Source organism: Motacilla alba, chromosome 5 (assembly GCF_015832195.1).
Source record: "Motacilla alba alba isolate MOTALB_02 chromosome 5, Motacilla_alba_V1.0_pri, whole genome shotgun sequence".
NCBI classification, from domain to species: Eukaryota; Metazoa; Chordata; class Aves; order Passeriformes; family Motacillidae; genus Motacilla; species Motacilla alba.
Window position 1 is genome coordinate 8,474,767 of NC_052020.1, and position 18,337 is coordinate 8,493,103.

General features: G+C 67.1%; 5 protein-coding genes across 8 annotated transcripts in view; 2 read left to right on the forward strand and 3 right to left on the reverse strand.

Annotated features, from left to right (window-relative positions):
* The window catches only part of LOC119701379, a 2,294-nt gene extending 1,096 nt beyond the window's left edge, over window positions 1–1,198 (forward strand). The window contains 3 exon segments of the mRNA XM_038138006.1: window positions 250–522; window positions 573–837; window positions 840–1,198. Coding sequence (XP_037993934.1) covers window positions 250–522; window positions 573–837; window positions 840–1,198 — 897 coding nt within the window.
* Window positions 1,199–2,521: 1,323 nt separating this feature from the next.
* Window positions 2,522–3,886, reverse strand: POLD4 (DNA polymerase delta 4, accessory subunit). Its single transcript, XM_038139385.1, has 3 exons — window positions 3,512–3,886; window positions 3,283–3,394; window positions 2,522–3,126 (listed from the first exon to the last, which is right to left on the reverse strand). The coding sequence occupies exons 1-3, from the start codon at window positions 3,759–3,761 to the stop codon at window positions 3,102–3,104; spliced, it is 387 nt and encodes a 128-aa protein (XP_037995313.1). The 5' UTR covers window positions 3,762–3,886; the 3' UTR covers window positions 2,522–3,101.
* Window positions 3,887–4,617: 731 nt separating this feature from the next.
* On the reverse strand, window positions 4,618–7,028 carry LOC119702010 (glycine N-acyltransferase-like protein 3). Of its 2 annotated transcripts, none has more exons than XM_038139382.1 (6): window positions 6,909–7,028; window positions 6,724–6,805; window positions 6,239–6,346; window positions 6,023–6,143; window positions 5,168–5,288; window positions 4,618–5,096 (listed from the first exon to the last, which is right to left on the reverse strand). In XM_038139382.1, exons 2-6 carry the CDS (start codon window positions 6,799–6,801, stop codon window positions 4,676–4,678), a joined length of 849 nt encoding a protein of 282 aa, XP_037995310.1. In that variant the 5' UTR covers window positions 6,802–6,805; window positions 6,909–7,028; the 3' UTR covers window positions 4,618–4,675. The 2 variants fall into 2 exon arrangements, with proteins under 2 accessions (XP_037995310.1, XP_037995311.1); XM_038139383.1 differs by having other exon boundaries at window positions 6,724–6,808; window positions 6,909–6,976.
* Window positions 7,029–7,079: 51 nt separating this feature from the next.
* On the forward strand, window positions 7,080–9,563 carry LOC119702011 (glycine N-acyltransferase-like protein 3). The gene is given in 6 exon segments (XM_038139384.1): window positions 7,080–7,273; window positions 7,659–7,766; window positions 7,856–7,982; window positions 8,061–8,158; window positions 8,160–8,179; window positions 8,873–9,563. Coding segments are annotated over 6 exon segments (834 nt in total). The 5' UTR covers window positions 7,080–7,195; the 3' UTR covers window positions 9,276–9,563.
* Window positions 9,564–9,714: 151 nt separating this feature from the next.
* CLCF1 (cardiotrophin like cytokine factor 1) lies at window positions 9,715–17,846 on the reverse strand. 3 transcript variants are annotated; one of them, XM_038139379.1, is made up of 3 exons: window positions 17,720–17,846; window positions 11,468–11,634; window positions 9,715–11,061 (listed from the first exon to the last, which is right to left on the reverse strand). In XM_038139379.1, the coding sequence occupies exons 1-3, from the start codon at window positions 17,832–17,834 to the stop codon at window positions 10,570–10,572; spliced, it is 774 nt and encodes a 257-aa protein (XP_037995307.1). In that variant the 5' UTR covers window positions 17,835–17,846; the 3' UTR covers window positions 9,715–10,569. The 3 variants fall into 3 exon arrangements, with proteins under 3 accessions (XP_037995307.1, XP_037995309.1, XP_037995306.1); XM_038139381.1 differs by lacking the exon at window positions 17,720–17,846 and adding an exon at window positions 16,782–16,941; XM_038139378.1 differs by lacking the exon at window positions 17,720–17,846 and adding an exon at window positions 13,692–15,778.
* Window positions 17,847–18,337: the final 491 nt, after the last annotated feature.

An 18,337-nucleotide genomic window follows, 5' to 3' on the forward strand; every position in this document is an offset into this window, starting at 1 on the left:
GGACAGCTGGGTGGGGACAGCTGGGTGGGGACAGCTGGGTGGAGTCTGGCATAACCACACCCCTATGGGTAAGAGGGTGGGGCCTCTTGTGACCACACCCCTTCGTGTGGGTGGGTGGGTGTGGCTTCTGTGGCCGCGCCCTACCTGGAAAGGCGTGGGGAATTTTGTGTGGGAGAAGCCCACGGGAGCCCCACCCTGCCGAGGGGGTGTGGCTCCCCGCAGGGGGCGGGGCCTGGCGCTGATTGACAGCTCTGTGGCAGCCGGCACAGCAGCCTGTGGGAGCCGCGGGCGGCCGAGCAGGCGCCGCACCCCGAGGGGGACACCGCCAGGGACACGAGCGGCCCGTCCCCGCTGTCCTCCCCGCTGGCGTCCCCGCAGCCCTCCGAGGAGGAGGCAGCTGGCGGGGGGCTGCTGGGGGCCTCCCGGCGCCCCCGCATCTCCCTGTGCTCCGTCATGCGGAGCATCAGCCTGCTGGAGACCCCCGAGCCCCTCGAGCTGCCGGGGGAGCCCCTGGCCGGGGAGGTGAGCAGGGCTCGGGGCGGGATGGGGGTCCGGCTGTGGGGTGACAGCAGCATGGGATGACGCCGCTGTCCCCCGCCAGGTGTTTGAGGCCGCGGAGGAAGCAGAGGGTCCCTCCCCGAGGTCACGACCCTCGTCCCGCCCGCGCCGCGTGGTGCGCCAGGCCAGCCTGGATGGTGGCCCCGCCCCGTTCTGTGACCACACCCATAGTGATGGCCACACCCAGGACCACACCCATGCACCTGGCCACGCCCACACGGACGAACCCACGCCTTAATTTGGGGGGCATGGGTCAGCGCCTCCTCACTGCCATGGCAACAACGGAGGGGCGTGGCCTGTGCCGGGGGCGTGGCCAGTGAGCCGGCACTCCCCGCCCACGCCCCGCCCGCACCCTGGGGCTGGGCCGTGCCTCTGTCCCAGCCCTACGCACACAAACACCGACACCGCTCCTGCACTGGCAATAAAGTGTGGAAATGGCAGCCACTGGTGGCTTTGTGGCCCTGAGCACCTGGAGGGTGGGCTGCCGTCAGTGGGGACCGGAGTGAACGCTCTGGGGACACCGGGCGGGCACGGGGACCCAGCGGCGCCATTTTGTGCGGCACGGGGGAACTGCAACTCCCGGCGGCCTTTGCGCGAGAAGAACAACTTCCGGGTTGCCATGGCAACCGTCGCGGCCTAGGCCCGGGCTGGAATCGGGGCTGGAATTGGTGCTGGAAGCGGGACCGGGGCCGTCCCGAGGCCCGGGCTGGAATCGGGGCTGGAATTGGTGCTGGAAGCGGGACCGGGGCCGTCCCTAGGCCCGGGCTCTGGAATCGGGGCTGGAATCGGGGCTGGAAGCGGGACCGGGGCCGTCCCGAGGCCCGGGCTGGAATCCGGGCAGGAATTGGTGCTGGAAGCGGGACCGGGGCCCTCCCGAGGCCCGGCAGCGCAGGACTGAAGCACACAGAGAGCCCGCAGCTCGCTGTGGCCATGGTGGAAGGGGAAGCCAGGTGCTCCCTGCTGCCACCCTGTAAGATGGTGTCAGGCCCTCCCACCATGGTGTCCCTTCATGTTGACACCCCTGACCCACAGCACACCTTCCAATAGCCCAGGCTGCTTCAATCCCCATCAAAACAGGCCCTGGACACTTCCAAGGCTGGGGCAGGCACAGCTTCCCTAGGCAATCTATGCCATGGCCTCAGCACCCTCACAGGGAGGAATTTCTTCCCAAAATCCCACCTAAACTCACCCCCCAGGCAAGGAGGTTCCTGGCTGGAAACTGCCCCTGAGGCTACTGCTGTCCATCTCCATCTCCTAGGGCTGTTCCTGCAGCTGGAGCCATCCCAGGCACTTCCCCCATTCCTGGGACACCCACCAGGCTGGGACTGACCCTCTGCCAAGGAAGGAGCATGGGAGTCTCCCTCCTTCTTCCCACCAGGAGGGCACAACCCTGGGTTGGCTGGGTGTAGGATGCTTATTTTTTGGGGGTCCACCTAAAAACCTCCATCCTGTGCCCAGCAGAGGAATTCTGTCCCTGTAGATAGCCAAGACACTGCAGCTTGCACAGCAGGACCAGATCCGGCTGGATAATGCGATCCAGAGGGTCGGGAGCCTGCAGTGCGAGTGGGATGGGAGTTGTGGGTGGCCTCCCATCCATCCCACCCCATCCCACCTTATCCCACCCCATCCCACCTTATCCCAGGTTACTGCTGGCTCCAGTGCTCCACTGCAGCCAAAACTCTACACTAATTCATAAATAGTAACCAGTACTCTGTGAGGATGGTTAGGAAAAATTAAAAAGACTAATTAGCAGCATTAAAAAAAAAACAAAACCAACAAATTTAAACTGCTAAAAAATAAAAAGACGTCACTACCAAGATATAAAAAACTATCTGTAAACGTCCACCATATAAATACCCATATCCCCAGAATTAAAGCTAATAAAAAGCACCAAAACAATCAACAAAAAATACCTAAATATATTCTAGTGGGTGCAGTAGCATTTAATCAATGCTAGACCCACCACAGATAGAAACAATTTATTTTATTTGCAAAACAACAGAAAGAGCTGGTGAATTAAGTCATCGACAACCTGAATAATTGACAGACACATCCTGTTATTTATGATTCTGCACACAGCAAAGCTGCTGATTTGGGCTACTAAACATATGAATCCCACAGGACACTGTCCCTCTTCCCACCCCACTGCAGGGCATCCCCGCCATCCACAGCCACCTGCTCGCCCCCCTGAGCTCACTTTCACCTGATTTTATCCCTCATTCTTCATTTCTTCACCCCATTCCTGGGGGAAAAAAATCCCACCTCCCTTTCTCCACCCAAGAACACATTTTCTCCCCGGGTCCCAGCTGGGTGGCATTAAACTGTGTGATGGGACACCCCACCGGGCTTTCTTGGGGTTTTTTGGAGGGGGGATGCAACTCCCTGCCCTCCCCCTGCACCCCAAGGGCTTCACCCCACCCCGTGCCCGCAGACAGCACACGGCACCCCTTCCTTCGCTCACACCAGCTTTAATCCACCCGGTGTCCCTGGAATAGGGTCTGGGGGTGTCGGGAATGGTTCCCCTGCTCCCTCGGCGCGGCGCATCAAAGCTCGTACTCGTGCCACAGGCTGCGGGGGCACAACGGGGTCAGTGGGAAGGGCGGGGGATGCCCTGTGCCCCCCATCCCATCCCATCCCATCCCATCCCATCCCATCCCATCCCACCCCATCCCATCCCACCCCACCCCATCCCATCCCATCCCATCCCACCCCATCCCATCCCACCTGTAGGTGACATCGGGGTTGTCCCGGTGCTCCAGGAGGGCGTCACGGATGGGGCCGGGGGGGCTCAGCCCCAGCTCCTGTGCCCGCTCCCAGCGCTGCAGGCGGGTGATCCCTGCGGGATACCGGGGGCTCAGCGGGGCCGGGGGGAGCCCGAGGCCACCGGGGGGCCACCGGGAGAACCGGGGGAACCGGGAGAACCGGGAGAACCGGGGGAACCGGGGGTGCTCACCGCTGCAGGGTCCGTATTGCCAGGAGAGGTCGAAGCGCCGCAGCATCTCCATGAGCGCGGGGTCCGGGGCGGGCTGCGAGGGGCCGCGGGGACAGTCCCGCACCTTCAGCTGCACCTTGTCCTTGTCCTTGTCCTTGTCCTTGTCCTTCCTGTCCTTGAGCCTGCCCGGGGGCCGCCCCGGGCCCCGCCGCCGCCGCCGCGGGAAGGAGTCGGTGATGCGCCGGGGCTGCTCCATGGCCCTGCGCGACATGGAGCTGGCGCGGCCCCGCCGCTACCGGGAACCGGGCGGGACCCGCCGCTACCGGGAACCAGCGGGACGGACCCGCCCCTGCCCAGGGCCGGGCGGAAGCGGCGGGGCCGGGCTGGGACACTGGCCGCTGCCACCCTCGGCCACTGCCGCTCCCGCGGTGGTCCCGGTCCCCCGCCCCCCTCGGCACCCCCCGGCTGTCCCCGGGTGCTGTCGCCTCCCCATGTTGTCCTTGCCAGCAGCAGCACTGTCACCCCCGCGGCAGTTCCTGTCACCCCGAGGGCACTGTCCCCTCCATCCCGGTGTTCTCTGTTCCCCCGGCACTGTCACCCGTGTCAGTGACTGTCACCCCAGACGATGCCACCTCCCAGTTGTGCCCACTGCGCTCTGGCATTGTCACCCCTGTGACTGTCCCCATCACCTCAGGCACCGTCACCCCTGTGGTTTCTCCCTGTCCCCCTGGACATTGTCACCCCCATCCCAGCACTCCCCACCACCCTGGACACTGTCACCTCCCTGTCTGTCCCCATCAGCCCCCAAACCATGACTCACACTGCGACACTGTCACCGTCTGCCCTGTCACTGTCTGTCCCCCCAGTGCCCGCCTGTCCCACCGCCAGCTGTGGGTGACACCACCCTGGTCCAGGGGGTAACACTGCAGGTGCCACCAGTGCAAATTTGCCTGTGGCTCTCAGCCCTCCCTTGGGGAGCTGAGAATAACCGAGGTGCGTGCCCTGGAACAGGGTGACTCCCAGGGGACCCCGCTGCGCGCCTCAGCGGTGACACGTGAGCCACCAAGCCGTGTCACCGCCGTAACGGTCAGTGCCGGGGGGACACACAAACCCCACAGCAGCCATCAGACACTCCAACACACCGCTGTTTAATTTGAGGGGGGCGCCGAGAGGGGACAGCTGGCCTCAGGGCCCGTCCCTGTCCAGGCCGGGATTGTGCAGGATGTAGCGGCAGACCCCGGGCAGGCGCCGGTGGCCCAGCATCTCCTGCAGCCGCTGCATGGGCCGGTTCCCCAGCGCCGTGTGCCCGAACGTGGGGAACCCGCGGGCGTGCGCCCGCTGCGCCGCCACCGTCAGTGCCACCTGCATGTGGCCGCGCCGCCGGTGCTCGGGCAGGGTGTAGCTGTGCGTGCCCGTCCCGAAATGATCCGTCAGCACCCAGGCGACGGGCTGCCCGCTGCCGTCCTGCAGGCAGACTTGCGGGAAGCGCCCCAAAATCTCAGCCAGGAAGCGCCGGCTGCGGGCGTTCCCCCCGTAGGGCCACGTGTCGTTGAGCAGGTCCACGTGCGAGGGGCTCAGGGAGCCCAGGCGCACCCCGGGGGCCGGCCTGGGCGAGGCAGGGGTCAGTGGGGGGCTCCGGGGTGTCCCCGTGCGGGGACAAGGGTGGGGGGCTCTCACCGGGGCTCTGGCATGGTGCTGGGGTCGGGATGCCAGTAGGAGTAGTACTCGACAATGTCCAGCTCCACACCCTTCTTCCCTGCCAGGTCCTGGGACACCGTGGCCAGCCCGTCCTGTATCCCTGGGGATGGGGATGTCAGGGGGTCCTGCTCCTCCTGTACCCCACCATCCCTGTCCCCAGCCCCCCTATATGACCCGTGTCCTCCTCAGTGTCCCCAGGGGCTACCTGCAAGCCCAGCCTCTATTCCCAGCACCCAAATCTCTGCTTCCAGTGTGCCCAGTACCCCAATCCTGCTCCCATCATCCCCAAGTCCTACCCCAGTACTCCCAGTGTCCCCAAGGACACACAAATCCAGCTGCAATGCTTCCCAGTGCCCCCATTATCCCCAAGTCCTACCCCAGTACTCCCAGTGTCCCCAAGGACACGCAAATCCAGCTGCAATGCTTCCCAGTGCCCCCATTATCCCCAAGTCCTACCCCAGTACTCCCAGTGTCCCCAAGGACACACAAATCCAGCTGCAATGCTTCCCAGTGCCCCCATTATCCCCAAGTCCTACCCCAGTACTCCCAGTGTCCCCAAGGACACGCAAATCCAGCTGCAATGCTTCCCAGTGCCCCCAGCACCCCCAAATCCCATCCCAACACTTCCCACTGGTATCACCCGCCAACCCCCACCCCAGCACCCAAACACCCATCCCCAGCATTCCCCAGCACCCCCCAGTTCCCTCCACCAGCGCCTCCCAGCTCCTCCCTGCCTCCAACAGCTCTTCCCCGTGTCCCACACTCCCAGTGCTTCCCAGAGCATGCCCAGTCCCTCCCCAGGACCCCCCCAGGCCTCCGGTGTCCCCAGGCCACCGATGAGGGTGAAGGCGGCGTCCCAGCGCAGGCAGCCGGGGGTCTCCAGCAGCGCCCGGTACGCCCCCAGGTCCCGGTAAAACGCTGCCTGCGTGTTCCAGTAGCCGTCGTTCGCCGGCACCTGGGGGCACCCACGGGTGCTCTGAGCACACCTGGCACGTGCCAGGGCGCCGTGTCACCCCCCCTCCTGCAGTGCCCCGTGTCCCCACTGGCCACCTCTCCGCTGGGCCGGGCCAGCACGGCGCCGAATTCGGGCCACTTGTCCACCAGCACCTCAAACTGGCCAGGGTTGCCCCGGTTGATGTTCAGCACTGCCCCGAAGACCTGGGGGAAAAGGGGGGCAGCAATGAGGGACAAGGAGGGGACAGATGGGGGTCAGAGCTGGGGAGGTTGTGGGAGCAGATATGGAGTCAGAGCTGAGGGGAGAGGGGCAGGTGAGGGGAACAGGGCAGCAAAAAGGGTCCCTAATGGCACGGGGGTCCCCGTGACCAGCAGGGCAAAGGGCAGGGGTGGTATTGGGGTCCCCCTCACGGCAAGGGGGATATTGAGGTCCCCATCACAGCAACAGATGAGTGACACCGGTGTCGCAGTCATGGCACAGGACAGGGGTGACAGCAGGGTCCCTGTGGCTGGCAGGGTGGGGGTAGCACTGGGGTCCCTGTCATGGCACAGGGTAGGGGTGACAGTGGGGTCCCCATCACCGGCAGGGCGATGGGCAGGCTCTTCCTCAGGATCCCCTCCAGGTGCTGCAGCTGGGCAGAGCACGTCAGGATCTTCATTGTCCTGCTGAGAGACCCTCAGTAACAGGGGGACAGGGCCACCAGGCATGGCCCCTGTCCCTGTCCCTATCCCTCTCCCCACGGTCCCCATCTCCTCCAGCACTCACCCCGCAACAGCCCTGAGTCTGTGTGTGTTCCGGGGGGCTGTGGAGTGGGAGTCTGGAGACTGTGTGGCACCGGTGACAATGGTTACCACCAGCTGTCACGGGCCAGTGAGTGCCCCCTGCCTTGGGGGGCAGCGGGCAGGGTCCATGCTGCTGAGCACTGGGCACCGGGCCAGCCCTGTGGCCGCCTGGGGACGGGTGCTCGGCTGGGACACTCTGGGACATTGCCCCAGTGCCACCAGCTCCCCACGGATCCTCGGTGTCACCACCTGCCCCTCGGCCACGAAGCCATGCTGATCCTGAGGTGCCCGGCCCAGCTGCAGCTCCTGGAGGAGACCCTGCGGAAGAGCCTACCCACCACCCTGCCGGTGACAGCCACCCTGAGGATCCCTCTGTCCCCTCTGCCCTGTCCTGCTGCTGACAGAGTCCCTGGGGACCCCTCTGTCTCCCCCTCCCTCCCTCTCTGCCAGTGGTGAGGACCCTGGGGACTCCTTTGTCCCCTGACCCTTCTCCTGTCAGTGCTGCTGATTCCCCTGTCCCTGTCCCCTGTCCCCTCTCCCTTGCCTTGCCAGTGATGAGGACACTGGGACCCCTCTGCCTCCCCACCTGCCACCTGTCACCCCTCTGTCCCCTCTCCTCTGCCCTGCTGGAGACAGGGGGACTGTCCCTGCTGGTGAGGGGGCCGGGGGGACTCTGGGCACCCCTTTGTCCCCTCTGCCCTGTCCTGCTGGTGGCAATGACCTTGTCGTGCAGGTCTTGGGGACCGTGATGACGGTGGCCAGGGGGAACCCGGCCTCCCACGAGGTGCTGGTGGACTCCTGGCCCAATTTCGGCATTGTCCTGACCCGCCTGCGCCCAGAGGTGCTGCCCCTGCTGCCCCTGGCAGCAGCGCCCCACACCCCATGGGCCTGGGAATTGGGGTGCCACCCTCAGCTCCATGTCCCTCCCAGGAGCACAGGGACCCCAGGGACTACTACACCAACCAGCTGTCTGTGTTCTACCGGGACAAGGGAGCCCTGCAGGCGCTGCTGGAGGGCACTGAGGCGGTGAGCCGGGAAAGAGCCTTCCAGATTCTGGGTAAGGATGGCACTGGGAGCACACAGGGCTCCTCTACTGTCCGTCTGGGTCCCCTGTGTGGCTGACAGGGTGTCGCAGGGATGCAGGATGGGCTGGACGAGGCCGTGCAGGAGGTGGCCGGTGCCAGGGGGCTGAAGGTGGAGACGATCCGGTACCGGGCGCTGATGAGCCCCAAGCCCCCCCCAGCCCCGCAGGCAGTGAGTGAGGGGCACTGGGGGGACATGGGACACTGGGGGCACATGGGCACTGAGGGACCAGTCACGTCCCTGGGTGGCACACGGACACCTGTCACATTTCTGGGTAGCACAGGGGGGTCATGGTCACCTCCCTTGGTGGCACAGCGGGCCCCGAGCACATCCCTGAGAGGCACTGGGTGACACGAGTGGGATCACTGAGCACACCCCGGGGTGGCACAAGAAATCCAGCAAAGGACCCTGCAAGCCCTTAGAGCCACAAACACCACCTCTGTGCTGATGCCCAGACCCTGGGCGCTTGCCTGAGTGGCACTGGGATTGCTGGGTGACATCAGTGGGTTCACTGAGCACATCCCTGGGTGGCACAGGGGTTCCCAATCCCATCCCTAGGGGAAACAAGGGTCCCAGATTCCATCCCTGGGTGTCACAGGGGTCCCCAATCCCACTCCTAGGGGGTATGAAGGTCTCAGATTCCATCCCAGGGTGGCACAGGGGTTCCCAATCCCACTCCTAGGGGGTATGAGGGTCCCAGATTCCATCCCTGGGTGGCACAGGGGTCCCCAGTCCCACTCCTAGGGGGTACGAGGGTCCCAGATTCCATTCCTGAGTGGCACAGGGGTCCCCAATCCCATCCCATCTGCCATCCCGGCTGGGACCAGGGCTCAGCATTCCCCACTCTGCCATGCCCTGCTGCAGGATGCCGCCGGGCCTGCGCCTGGCGCCCGTGTCCCCATCCCACGTCCCTCTGCTCAACGCCACGTGGGCCCTGGGGGGCAACGCCCGCAGCCAGGCGTTCCTGCTGGGGCTGGTGCGGACGCTGCCCTCGGCCTGCCTGCTGGACCCTCGCGGCCGCCCGGTGTCCTGGAGCCTGCTGGACGGGCAGGGCTGCCTGCGCCACGGCTACACGGTGCCCGCCTGGCGCGGGCGCGGCCTCACCGGGCTCCCGCTGGCCGCGCTGGGCCGGCAGCTGCACGCCCGCGGCTTCCCCGTCTACGGCGCCGTGCTGCCCCGAAACACGGCCTCGCTGCACGCCCTGCAGGCCGTCGGCTTCGTGCCACAGCCCGGAACCTTCTACATGATCCTGGGCACCCCAAAGTAGCGCCCAGGGAGAGGTGCCTGTCCTCGGGGTGGGGTTAGCTGGATCCCCAGCCTCTGAGAGAGGGGAACACCCCAATCCCCCACCCTGAGCTCAGCTTGGAGCCGTTCGCTCCGCTCCCTGCCGATGGCACTGACGGGAACGGCGCGGATTCCACACGGAGCCGTTCTCTCCCCCACCGGGGCGCGGCACGGGAGGGGCGGGGGGCTGGAGAAAGGCTTTTATTCGTTCATACAAGAATAGATCTTCTGCAATAAATACCCCAATAAATAAACATCTCCAATAAATAAACACTCATAGACGCACCGGGACAGCGGCCGCGCCCCACGGCCTCGCCCCGGCGCTGCAGCCATGGGCAGCCATGGGGGAGGCGGGGCTTCGGCGAGGGGGCGGGGCCTGATGCGGGGAGGAGGCGGGGCTTGCTACAGAGCGAATGGGCGGGGCTTATTGCCATCTGGGGCGGAGCCTATTGCTCCGGGGCGTGGCTTGCTGCTGGCTGGGGCGGGGCTTATTCCTATGCTCAGAGGGCCTTGGTCCTTTTTGGGATGGGCGGGGTTTTCACCCACTCTGGAGATTTTAGGGATGGGGACAGGCACCCTGGGGGTTGGGGACACCATGGAGGGGCGCTCGGGAGTCAGGACACCTATCCCTTAAGACACAACATAGTGACGGAGGGGCTGCGGGGTGACTGTGGCGGCACTTTGGGGTGAGGAACTCCACCCTTAAGGCACAGCTGGGTGATGATAAGGGTGTGGAGTGGCTTAGGCAGCACTCCGGGGTCAGGAGACAGTTTTGAAGGGACACCGGTTGCGAAGAGGGGACATGGAGTGGCTTTGGTGGCACTTGGGGTCAGGAGACGCATCCCATACAGCAGAGCGTGGTGACAGAGGGGATGTGAGGTGGCTGTGGTGGGTGGCACTTGGGGTCAGGAGCCCCTCACTTAAGGCACGGTGACAAAAGTGGGATTGTGAGGTGGCTGTGGTGGCACTTGGGAGTCAGAAACCCTGTTTCTCGAAGCACGCTGGTGGTGGACAGGGAACATGGGGGGGGGCCGTGGTGGCACTTGGGGTCAGGAGCCCTGTTCCTTAAGGCACAGTATGATGATGATGATGGTGGTGGAGGGGCTGCAGGGTGGCTGTGGTGACACGTGATGTCAGGAGCCCCATCTTTCAAGGCACTGCCAGGTGATGATGAGGTTGTGGGGTGGTTTGGGGGGTCAGGAGCCCCATCCCTTTCTCAAGGCACACTGGTGGTGGAGGAGGGGACCTGCGTGGCCCTGGTGGCACCCAGCAGGTGCTCAGAACCCCCTCGCCTCCAGCCGCAGGGTGACCACAGCGGGCGGCACCTTCTTCTTGAGGCGGTTGAAGTCCTTGGCCGAGCGCCAGAGCCAGGTCTGCAGCTCCTTCAGCAGCCAGAAGTCATCCATCTTCTTCAGGAAGTCATTGGGCGCCGCGGGCGCGCCGGGGGGCGCGGGGGGCCCGGCGGGGCCGGCGGGCAGCGGGTAGCCCAGCGAGGACATGACGCCGCCGATGCTGAGCACCAGCCCCTGGAGGCTGGCGCAGAAGTGGGCGAGGCGGTGGCGCAGCTCGGCCGTGCCCACCTGCCCGTCCAGCACTCGCAGGTAGCAGAGCAGGCGGCTGTAGGCCCGGTAGTTGGCGGCCAGGCGGGCGTTGTCCGTCAGGCCCCGCCACAGGTCCAGGTCCACGGTGGCGCTGGGCACCCGCTCGGCGCGCGCCAGCCGCGGCGGGTTGAAGTCGGGCTCATTGAAGGGGGGGCCCAGGTAGTTCAGCTGCAAGGCAACGGGGGTGCCAGGCGTCAGGTCTCCGTGCCCAGCCCGTCCCCAGCCTCCGCGTGCCCCTCGCTCGTCCCTTCTCTTGTCACATCCCCCCCTCGCTCTCGGCCCGAGCCGGGCATTCCCAGCGCAGCCCGGGCGGTGCCACCGGCACCGCTTGGCACCAAACGTGCCGGCACCGCCGAGGGCACGCCAGGGCAGGGACGGGGAACCTCCGGGTGAGTCGGCGACGCCGGCGGGGAGGGAGAGGCGGATGCCCGCGCCCATGACGGAATCGCGGGCCGAGGGGAGGGTGTCCGGGAGCCGCCCTGCGCCCGGGGGGCGATGAGGCATTTCCGTGCCCTCCGGCGTGGGAGCAGCTGGGCACGGGGTGGATATCCCGGGGGGTGGGTCGGGGACTCACGTAGGTGCCGGCGAGGGTGCGGAGCTGGTGCTCCAGGTAGCGGGTCAGGTCGTACGTCTGCTGGATGGACTGGCCGGCGCCCAGCTCCTCGGAGCAGTTCAGCGCCGGCAGCGCCGGCAGGTTGCAAAGCGCGGCGCACAGGAAGGTGAAGATCCCCCAAGAGTCACCTGTGGGGGACACACGGCACCTCAGGGAGGGCGACAGGGACACTCCGTCTCCGTGCCTGCGGCGCTGAGCCTGCGGAGTATCCCTGAGTCACCCGTCCGAGAGCGGGGAAACTGAGGCACGGAGGTGGGGAGGGTGGGGTGCTCCTCACCTCAGCGCCCCCCCGGAGCAGCAGGAACCCCCCAGCTCAGCGCGGTGACCCCCCGGCTCCCCTCGGAGCGCTGCCGCCCGCGGCTGCACCAACAATCCTTTATATGGTCTGGAGCAGCGCGGCCGCGGCATTCCCGCCGGGACACGCGCCTGGGATATATTTGGGCACCGCCAACGCCAGAGCGGCCCGGGCACCCAGCGGGGACCCCCGCCGAGGGGCCACCGGGAATATGGGGGGGTGGGAAGCGGCTCCGAGGAGCGGTCGGGGCGCGGGGCGACCTTTGCGGAGGCAGCGGAAAGCGCCGGCGGGGTCCCCGTCATCGGCCTGACGTCAGGGCGGCCCGGGAGCGCGGCCCCGCCGGCCGGCGGCCCTGCAAAGGTCACGGACCGCGGCCAGGACGCTCGGGCCAGCTGGCACCCCCGGCTCACCGCGGCCGGCCTTCCCGGCAGCGCCTCCCGGGAAAGCCCGGCCCCTGGCACGGCTCGGCACCGCGGGGCTCCTGCCGCGGGCAGCCCCGAGCGTCACCGCTGCCCGTCACCGGCCGCCGGTGACGCACGGCGGTCCTCGGGGACGCCCCGGCTCCGGCCACAGCGGCCTCGGCGCCATGGGTGTCCTGCAAGCTGCGAGCCCCGCCGTGGGGGATGCGAGTGCCCCCGCGGGTGTGCAGGAGGCTGTCACACCGGGGAGACAGCCCGGAGGGGCGCAGGGCGCTTGTGGCGCCTCTGGGGTACGTCCCGGGCACACCTGGGATGCGCCCTGTGTGTGTGCATCGCACAGGCGCGGGGAACACCGCGCTCTCCGGGCGTGCGACGCCGTGCGCACGTGTGACGCGCCGCACGCGTGAGACACCGCTCAGGCGTGTCACCTCCCACACCCACACGGGCGTGTGACACGTGTGGCAGGCACAGAACCGTGCCAGGCGAGCGTGCAGCGTGCTGTGCGCATACCCCATCAGGGGGGACACTCCGTGACGTGCCACCCACGTGTGGCACGCCATGCACACGCCACACCACAACACGCTGTGACACCCCATGTGGCGCCACGCGTCCCCGTGTCCCCCGTGCGCGGCAGCCCCGGCCGGCCCCGGCTCGCCCGGTGCCCCGCGGTGGGCACGTGCCGCCGCTTGCCCGCGTTCCGGTGCGTTCCGGTGCGTTCCGGTGCGTTCGGCCCCGCGTGCGTGCGAGCGTGGGCCGGGGGGGGCCGGCGGGGGGGCCGCGGTGACTCACAGCACACATCACCCCCCCCTCCCGGTGTTTGCTTTGGCCGGACCCTCACCCGCCGCCGGCTCCGGTTTCCAGGCGGGATTTACACCCGCCCCGGCCCGGCCGGTGCCAAACCAAACACAGCCGGGGAGCGGGACGAGGGGGGATGGCAGGGATGGGAGATTGGGATGGAGCCACGGTGGATCCTGGGCAGGTGGCCCAGACACTAGGATGAGGATGAGGATGAGGATGATGGAGAAAGGGCATGGAGGTGGGTGTCCGAGGGATGGGAACGCTGGGATGCACAGAATGGACAGCGCTGGGCAGAGGTGACCATGACACAGTGACGATGGTGACCCTGGCACAGCAGTGGCAGTGACTGGGGCACAGCAGAGACACTGGCCATGACACAGCAGTGACAGTGACACTGCACAGTAATGAGGGTGACCGTGACACAGCAGTGACAGTGACAGTGACACTGCACAGTAATGAGGGTGGCCGTGACACAGCAGTGACAGTGACTGTGGCACAGCAGAGACGGTGGCCATGACACAGCAGTGACAGTGACCGTGGCACAGCAGCGATGACGACAGTGGCACAGCAGTGACGGTGAGCACGGCACAGCAGTGACAATGGCCCGGCCATCGCGGGTGCCCCCGCTGTCCCCTGCCCACCCCTGTCCCAGCGGCTGGCGCCGGGCACCCACCGGCACAGACAGTGGAGGAGGGAGGCTCCAGCCGGCACAGCTGGATCCCGGTGACGTCGGAGAGGAAGAGCCCGAGGGTTTCAAAACCGGCCCTGGAGCACGGCCAGGATGCTCCCAGCCCACGTAAGCAGCTCATGGCGTGCCTGCCCGGGGTCACCCGCAGGGCCCTGGGGACACCCGAGGAGCCGGGGTGACGGGGGGCCACGGGAGCGGGCACCCCCTGCTCTGCTGGCACGCCCACGCCGGACACACCGGCGCTGCCACGGACACCCATCGCACACGTGGCAGCGGGGACGTGGCTCACCCGCCTTTGGGGTGACACCCGGGACCCCTGGCCTGCCACCCGGCCAGCAGCGCAGGCAGCAGCGCTGGCCGGACCTCCCGGCCAGCGGCCGAGGCAGGAATTCGGCCACGGAGAGCGTGAGCTGTTCCCTGGGCATGCTGTGGGCAGAGCCGCCGAGGGCTGAGCGACCACAGCCCGCCCAGAGCCGCTTTCCCGAAACCCTGGTGGCGGGGGCGGCAGCCGGGAAGGGGAGACCCCCTGGCCCCGGAGCCCCCGGCAGAGGATGGAGCCGAGCCAGCCCCCGACGCCGCGGCGGGAGCTGCCCTATCTGATGGGCCGGCGTCCAGCGGCCAACAGAGCCCCATCCCGCCCCGCAGCCCCATTCCTGGGGCCAGCACGGGAGGTCTCGCGGTGGCCAGGCGTGACTGTGGCACAGAGGACAAAGCAGCCCTGTCCCCCCTACTCCAGCCACTGTCCTGGCCACCAGCTGGCACCTCTTAACCCTCCACAGACTGTTTCCCAGGCCAATGGGGCCGCCAGCTCCAAGGGTTTGGAGTGGGTGACACTCCAGGGCTCATGGACAGAGGCCTCTGTGTCCCCACACTGCTGGCATTTAACCCCGCCGTGTCTGGGGCGGTGACACCACCGCACAGCAGCGTCCCTGTGGAGCTGGCACGGTGGGGGCACGAGGATGCTCACATTCCACACCCAGGAATCACAGACGCAGCACTCCCCGAGTTCCAACAGGAACAGCACGTGTGCCCTTGTTCCCCAACAGCACCCACGGCTACCACAGCGGGGTCCCCAAGCCATCCATCCCATTCTACCGCACTCCATCCCATCCCATCCATCCCATCCCATCCATCCCATGGCGAAGCCGCCGTGCCAGGAGCGGGTGGTGGCGCGGGGGGCGCGTGGCCCCGCGTCCCCCCCGGTCCGGGCCGTGCCTGCGCTCGCGGCGCTGAGTGTTTACATCCTGTCTCCTCCGTGTGTTTATAAATGCGGCCGCGCACGGGAGACTCCAGCGAGGCCGTAATTAGCTGGGCCTGGATTTCCCATCCAGCTCCGGCTCCAGCCAGCGGCGCGATGGAAACAGCCCCACCGGCGAGGGGGGCGCAGGCCCCTAATCCCAACCAGACCCCGCTGCCCCACACGCACGCCCGGCACCCGGCAGCCTCATGAGGCACCTCCATCCCTTCCTGCCGCTCCCGGCGCAGGTCATGGATCCACAGAGCCCTGCAGCCCCGCCAGCAGGGTGCTGGGGGCTTGCCGGCACGCAGCCAGGCTGGCCACTCTCCAGCGGGGCTGGGGACCCCCGGTGCCAGCCCGCGTGGCACCGCAGAGCCGTGGGGGACACGCCCCGGCACCTCCAGGCCCGCTGGCATCGCCCGCCACGGGGACACTGCCGGGCTGGCTCTGGGGGGGCACAGCCATGCCCTGATGTCCCCACAGCACCCTGGTGGAGCCTGGGACGCCTCTGTCACCCACAGGCCACGTGCCACGCGCCGCCACAACACTGCCGGGCCGGCTGCTTCCCAGATATCCCAGATGGCCCATCCAGGAGTGCATCCCCACGGGCCTGCCGCCGCGCTGGCACGGCGGTGCTGGCACGGTGGCACCGGGACGCTGGCGCTGCAGCCCCGGCCGGGGTGCGGGGGGATGATTTATGGGGCTCGGTGCCACTTAGCGGGGCATAAATCTCCCCCAGCGCGGCCCTGTAAGCAGAGCCCTCCGCATTTCCCTGCGGAGCCTGCGCCTAATGCAGCCCAGATGTGCGGCCGCCACCGTGCCCCCGCGCCGCCCGCTAAGCAGGCACGGCGACACCGGCGACACCGGGAGCGCCCGGGCCCCGCCAGGGACACCGCCCGGGCAGCCCAGGGGCGGCGATGTCCCAGAACGGGAACGGGGTCCCGGCGGCAGAGCTCCAGCGCTGCGGATCCTCCCCGGCGTGCCCGTCCCCGCAGGCCCCGGCACCGGCCGTGCCACCGCTTCGGCCACGTCCGCCGGGCCCGGCGGCGGCGGGAAGGGGGAGAGGAAGGGGCGAGGGAGGGCGATGGAGCCGCCGGGGATCCCGGCCTGGCTTTTCCGGTTCCCCGGCGCTCGCCCCGCTTCGCCCGTCCTGCGTCACGCCGGCACCGCGGGAGCCGGAGCCGAACCCGGCGCCGGCCTCGTGCCGCCCCGGCCCCGGTCCCGCCGCCCGGGACCCCGGGGAGCCCGGCGGCGCCCACACTTTGACCTTTTAAGGGTGTTTTCCAGCATTTTCCGGGCGACGAGCCCCCGGTCCCGGTGCGCCGCCGGGCCGGCCGGCCCCCCGGCAGCCCCGGGGGTGCCGGTGGCCGCTGGGGCCGAGGGAACAAAGCCGTCCCCTCCCAGCACCCCAAAACCCCGCTGCTGGCTCCCGCAGGAACGTCGCCTGCTCCGGCGGCGGCGTTCTGTGTCAAGCCCCAAAATCCAGCCCCGGGCAGGAAAACTAACTCTTCCTGCGCCCCATAAATCCCACCGACTTTCCTTTTCCTCCCCTCTGTCGGTCCCGGGGTTTAATTCTCCGTGCTCAGCGGCGGTTCCCTCCCTGGTAATCACAAACATGCATGGAAAAGAGGGAACGAGAGAAAGGGGGGAAAAAAAAAAGAACAACAACCCAACCTAGAGAGGGGAAAGTCTTAAATCAATCCCAAAGCCAGACAGACGTTTTAATCACATCAAATTAAAATCAGCAGTCGGGTTGGAAAGGGGAAAAAAACTCCCGGCAGATGCAGGCAGGGGAGTTGGGGCAGCCCCCCGCCCCGCACCCAGCGCCGCGGGCTTACCTGAGAGCTCCCCGGTTACATTTAGCATAGTCGGGGTGCAGGGGGATTTTGGGGGGGCTCGGCTCTTGCTCGGCTCCCCGAGCCCGCCCGCTCGCCTCAGCCCTGGCTCGCTGCTTCGCTCAGGGTTGGGTGGTGGTTTCTTTTTTTTTTTTGGGTTGGTTTCTGTTTTTTTTTTTTTTTTCTTTCTTTCTTTCTTTCTTTTTTTTTTTTTTTTTTTTTTTTTTTTCCCTCGGTCTCTATTTGTTTTGGTTTGGGCTCGCTCGGGTGTTAGGTGGAAAAAAAAAAACCCAAAAACCCGGGGCGGGTTGGGTGGGTTTTTGGGGTGTGGAGGGTTCGCACCGCGTTCCGGCTGCCTCGCTCGCCGCCGTTCCCCCCTTCCACCTCCCTCGATTTGCTCTTTTGATTGGGGTCCAGGAATGCAGGAATAAAAAAAATAAAAAAAAAAAAAAAAAAAAAAAGGAAAAAAAAAAAAAAAACTGGAGCTCGCATCCACCCTCTCCAAGCTGCTGCCTCCTTCTTTCCTCTTTTTTTTTTTTTCTTTTTTTTTTCCCCAATTCAAGTGTTAAGCAGAACCAGGTTGCTTTCAAGAATGTATTTGATGCAATTGTACACAAGAGCGGGCTCCATTCATTCCCTCCCTCTCCCCCCCCGCCCCGGCTTTATCCCCCCTTTCCCCATCCCCATCCCCGGGCTCCCGGCACCGGGCAGAGGTGGGGAGGCTGGAGCCGAGCCCCGGAGCTGCGGAAGGCGGAGGGGAGGGGAGGGAAGGAAAGAGGGGGGTCCCCGGGGGTGCCGCTGGCCGGGTAGGAAGGGGGGGACCCCCCGCTTTGTCCCTCGCTGTGCCCCCCGTGCGGTTCTGGATCCCGCCCGGCTTTTGTTAAAGTGGCCGCGGCGGGGCCGGTGCGGGGCCGGTGCCGCTGGCCGGGGGGGTCTCCTACCTGCTCTCAGCTCCATGCGGGACGGGCGCGGGGCCGGGGCGCTGCGTGCGTGCTCTGGGCTCGCCGGGCGGGCAGGCAGCGGTCCCGCACACCGGCCCGGGACTGCGGCTCCCATTTGCCGCTCCGAGCCCTCTCGCCTCTCCTCCTCCCCGCGCACAGAGCCGAGAGCCCGGTCCCGGGGGGAGCACGGGGGGGACGGGACGGAGGGGGGGTCCGGGGAGGGGAGGACGGGGGGGGACGGGGCGAGGTGCGGCGGAGCGGCTCCTCTGGCGGGGCCGGGGCCGGGGGGGGCGTGGGGTGCCAGCCTGCCCCCCCTTCCTTCCCCCCCCGGGGCAGCGGGGAGGAGTGGCGGAGGGATGGGGCCGGCCGGTGCGGGAAGGGTGGCGGCGGGGCGGGGAGGGGGGGGTCCTCGGCTCTTCGCTGGCACGGCCAGCCCCCTCCCCTCCGGCCGAGAGAGGGGGTCCGGGGGCCGCGCACCCCCCCCCCCCCTCCCCGGCTTGGGGACCCGCAGCGCGGCGGGCGCTGCCCCGCCGGGACGGCGGCAGGTGAGCGGCGGAGCGGGGGGAGCGCGGCGGGGTCCCGGCGGCACAACCGGAGCCCCCCGGAGCGGCGGCGGCG

Excerpts from the sequence above, each read along its gene's own strand:
- POLD4 (XM_038139385.1), bottom strand. The coding sequence starts at position 3,761 with ATGTCGCGCAGGGCCATGGAGCAGCCCCGGCGCATCACCGACTCCTTC. Across the intron at positions 3,395-3,511 it reads GCAATACGGACCCTGCAGCG|GGATCACCCGCCTGCAGCGC; the intron begins GTGAGCACCCCC and ends GGTATCCCGCAG. Across the intron at positions 3,127-3,282 it reads AACCCCGATGTCACCTACAG|CCTGTGGCACGAGTACGAGC; the intron begins GTGGGATGGGAT and ends GTGCCCCCGCAG.
- LOC119702010 (XM_038139382.1), bottom strand. The coding sequence starts at position 6,801 with ATGAAGATCCTGACGTGCTCTGCCCAGCTGCAGCACCTGGAGGGGATC. Across the intron at positions 6,347-6,723 it reads GCCTGCCCATCGCCCTGCCG|GTCTTCGGGGCAGTGCTGAA; the intron begins GTGATGGGGACC and ends CTTTTCCCCCAG. Across the intron at positions 5,289-6,022 it reads CGCCGCCTTCACCCTCATCG|GGATACAGGACGGGCTGGCC; the intron begins GTGGCCTGGGGA and ends CCCCATCCCCAG.
- CLCF1 (XM_038139378.1), bottom strand. The coding sequence starts at position 13,965 with ATGGGTGTCCGTGGCAGCGCCGGTGTGTCCGGCGTGGGCGTGCCAGCA. Across the intron at positions 11,635-13,691 it reads CTCCTCCACTGTCTGTGCCG|GTGACTCTTGGGGGATCTTC; the intron begins GTGGGTGCCCGG and ends TGTCCCCCACAG. Across the intron at positions 11,062-11,467 it reads GCACCCTCGCCGGCACCTAC|CTGAACTACCTGGGCCCCCC; the intron begins GTGAGTCCCCGA and ends GTTGCCTTGCAG.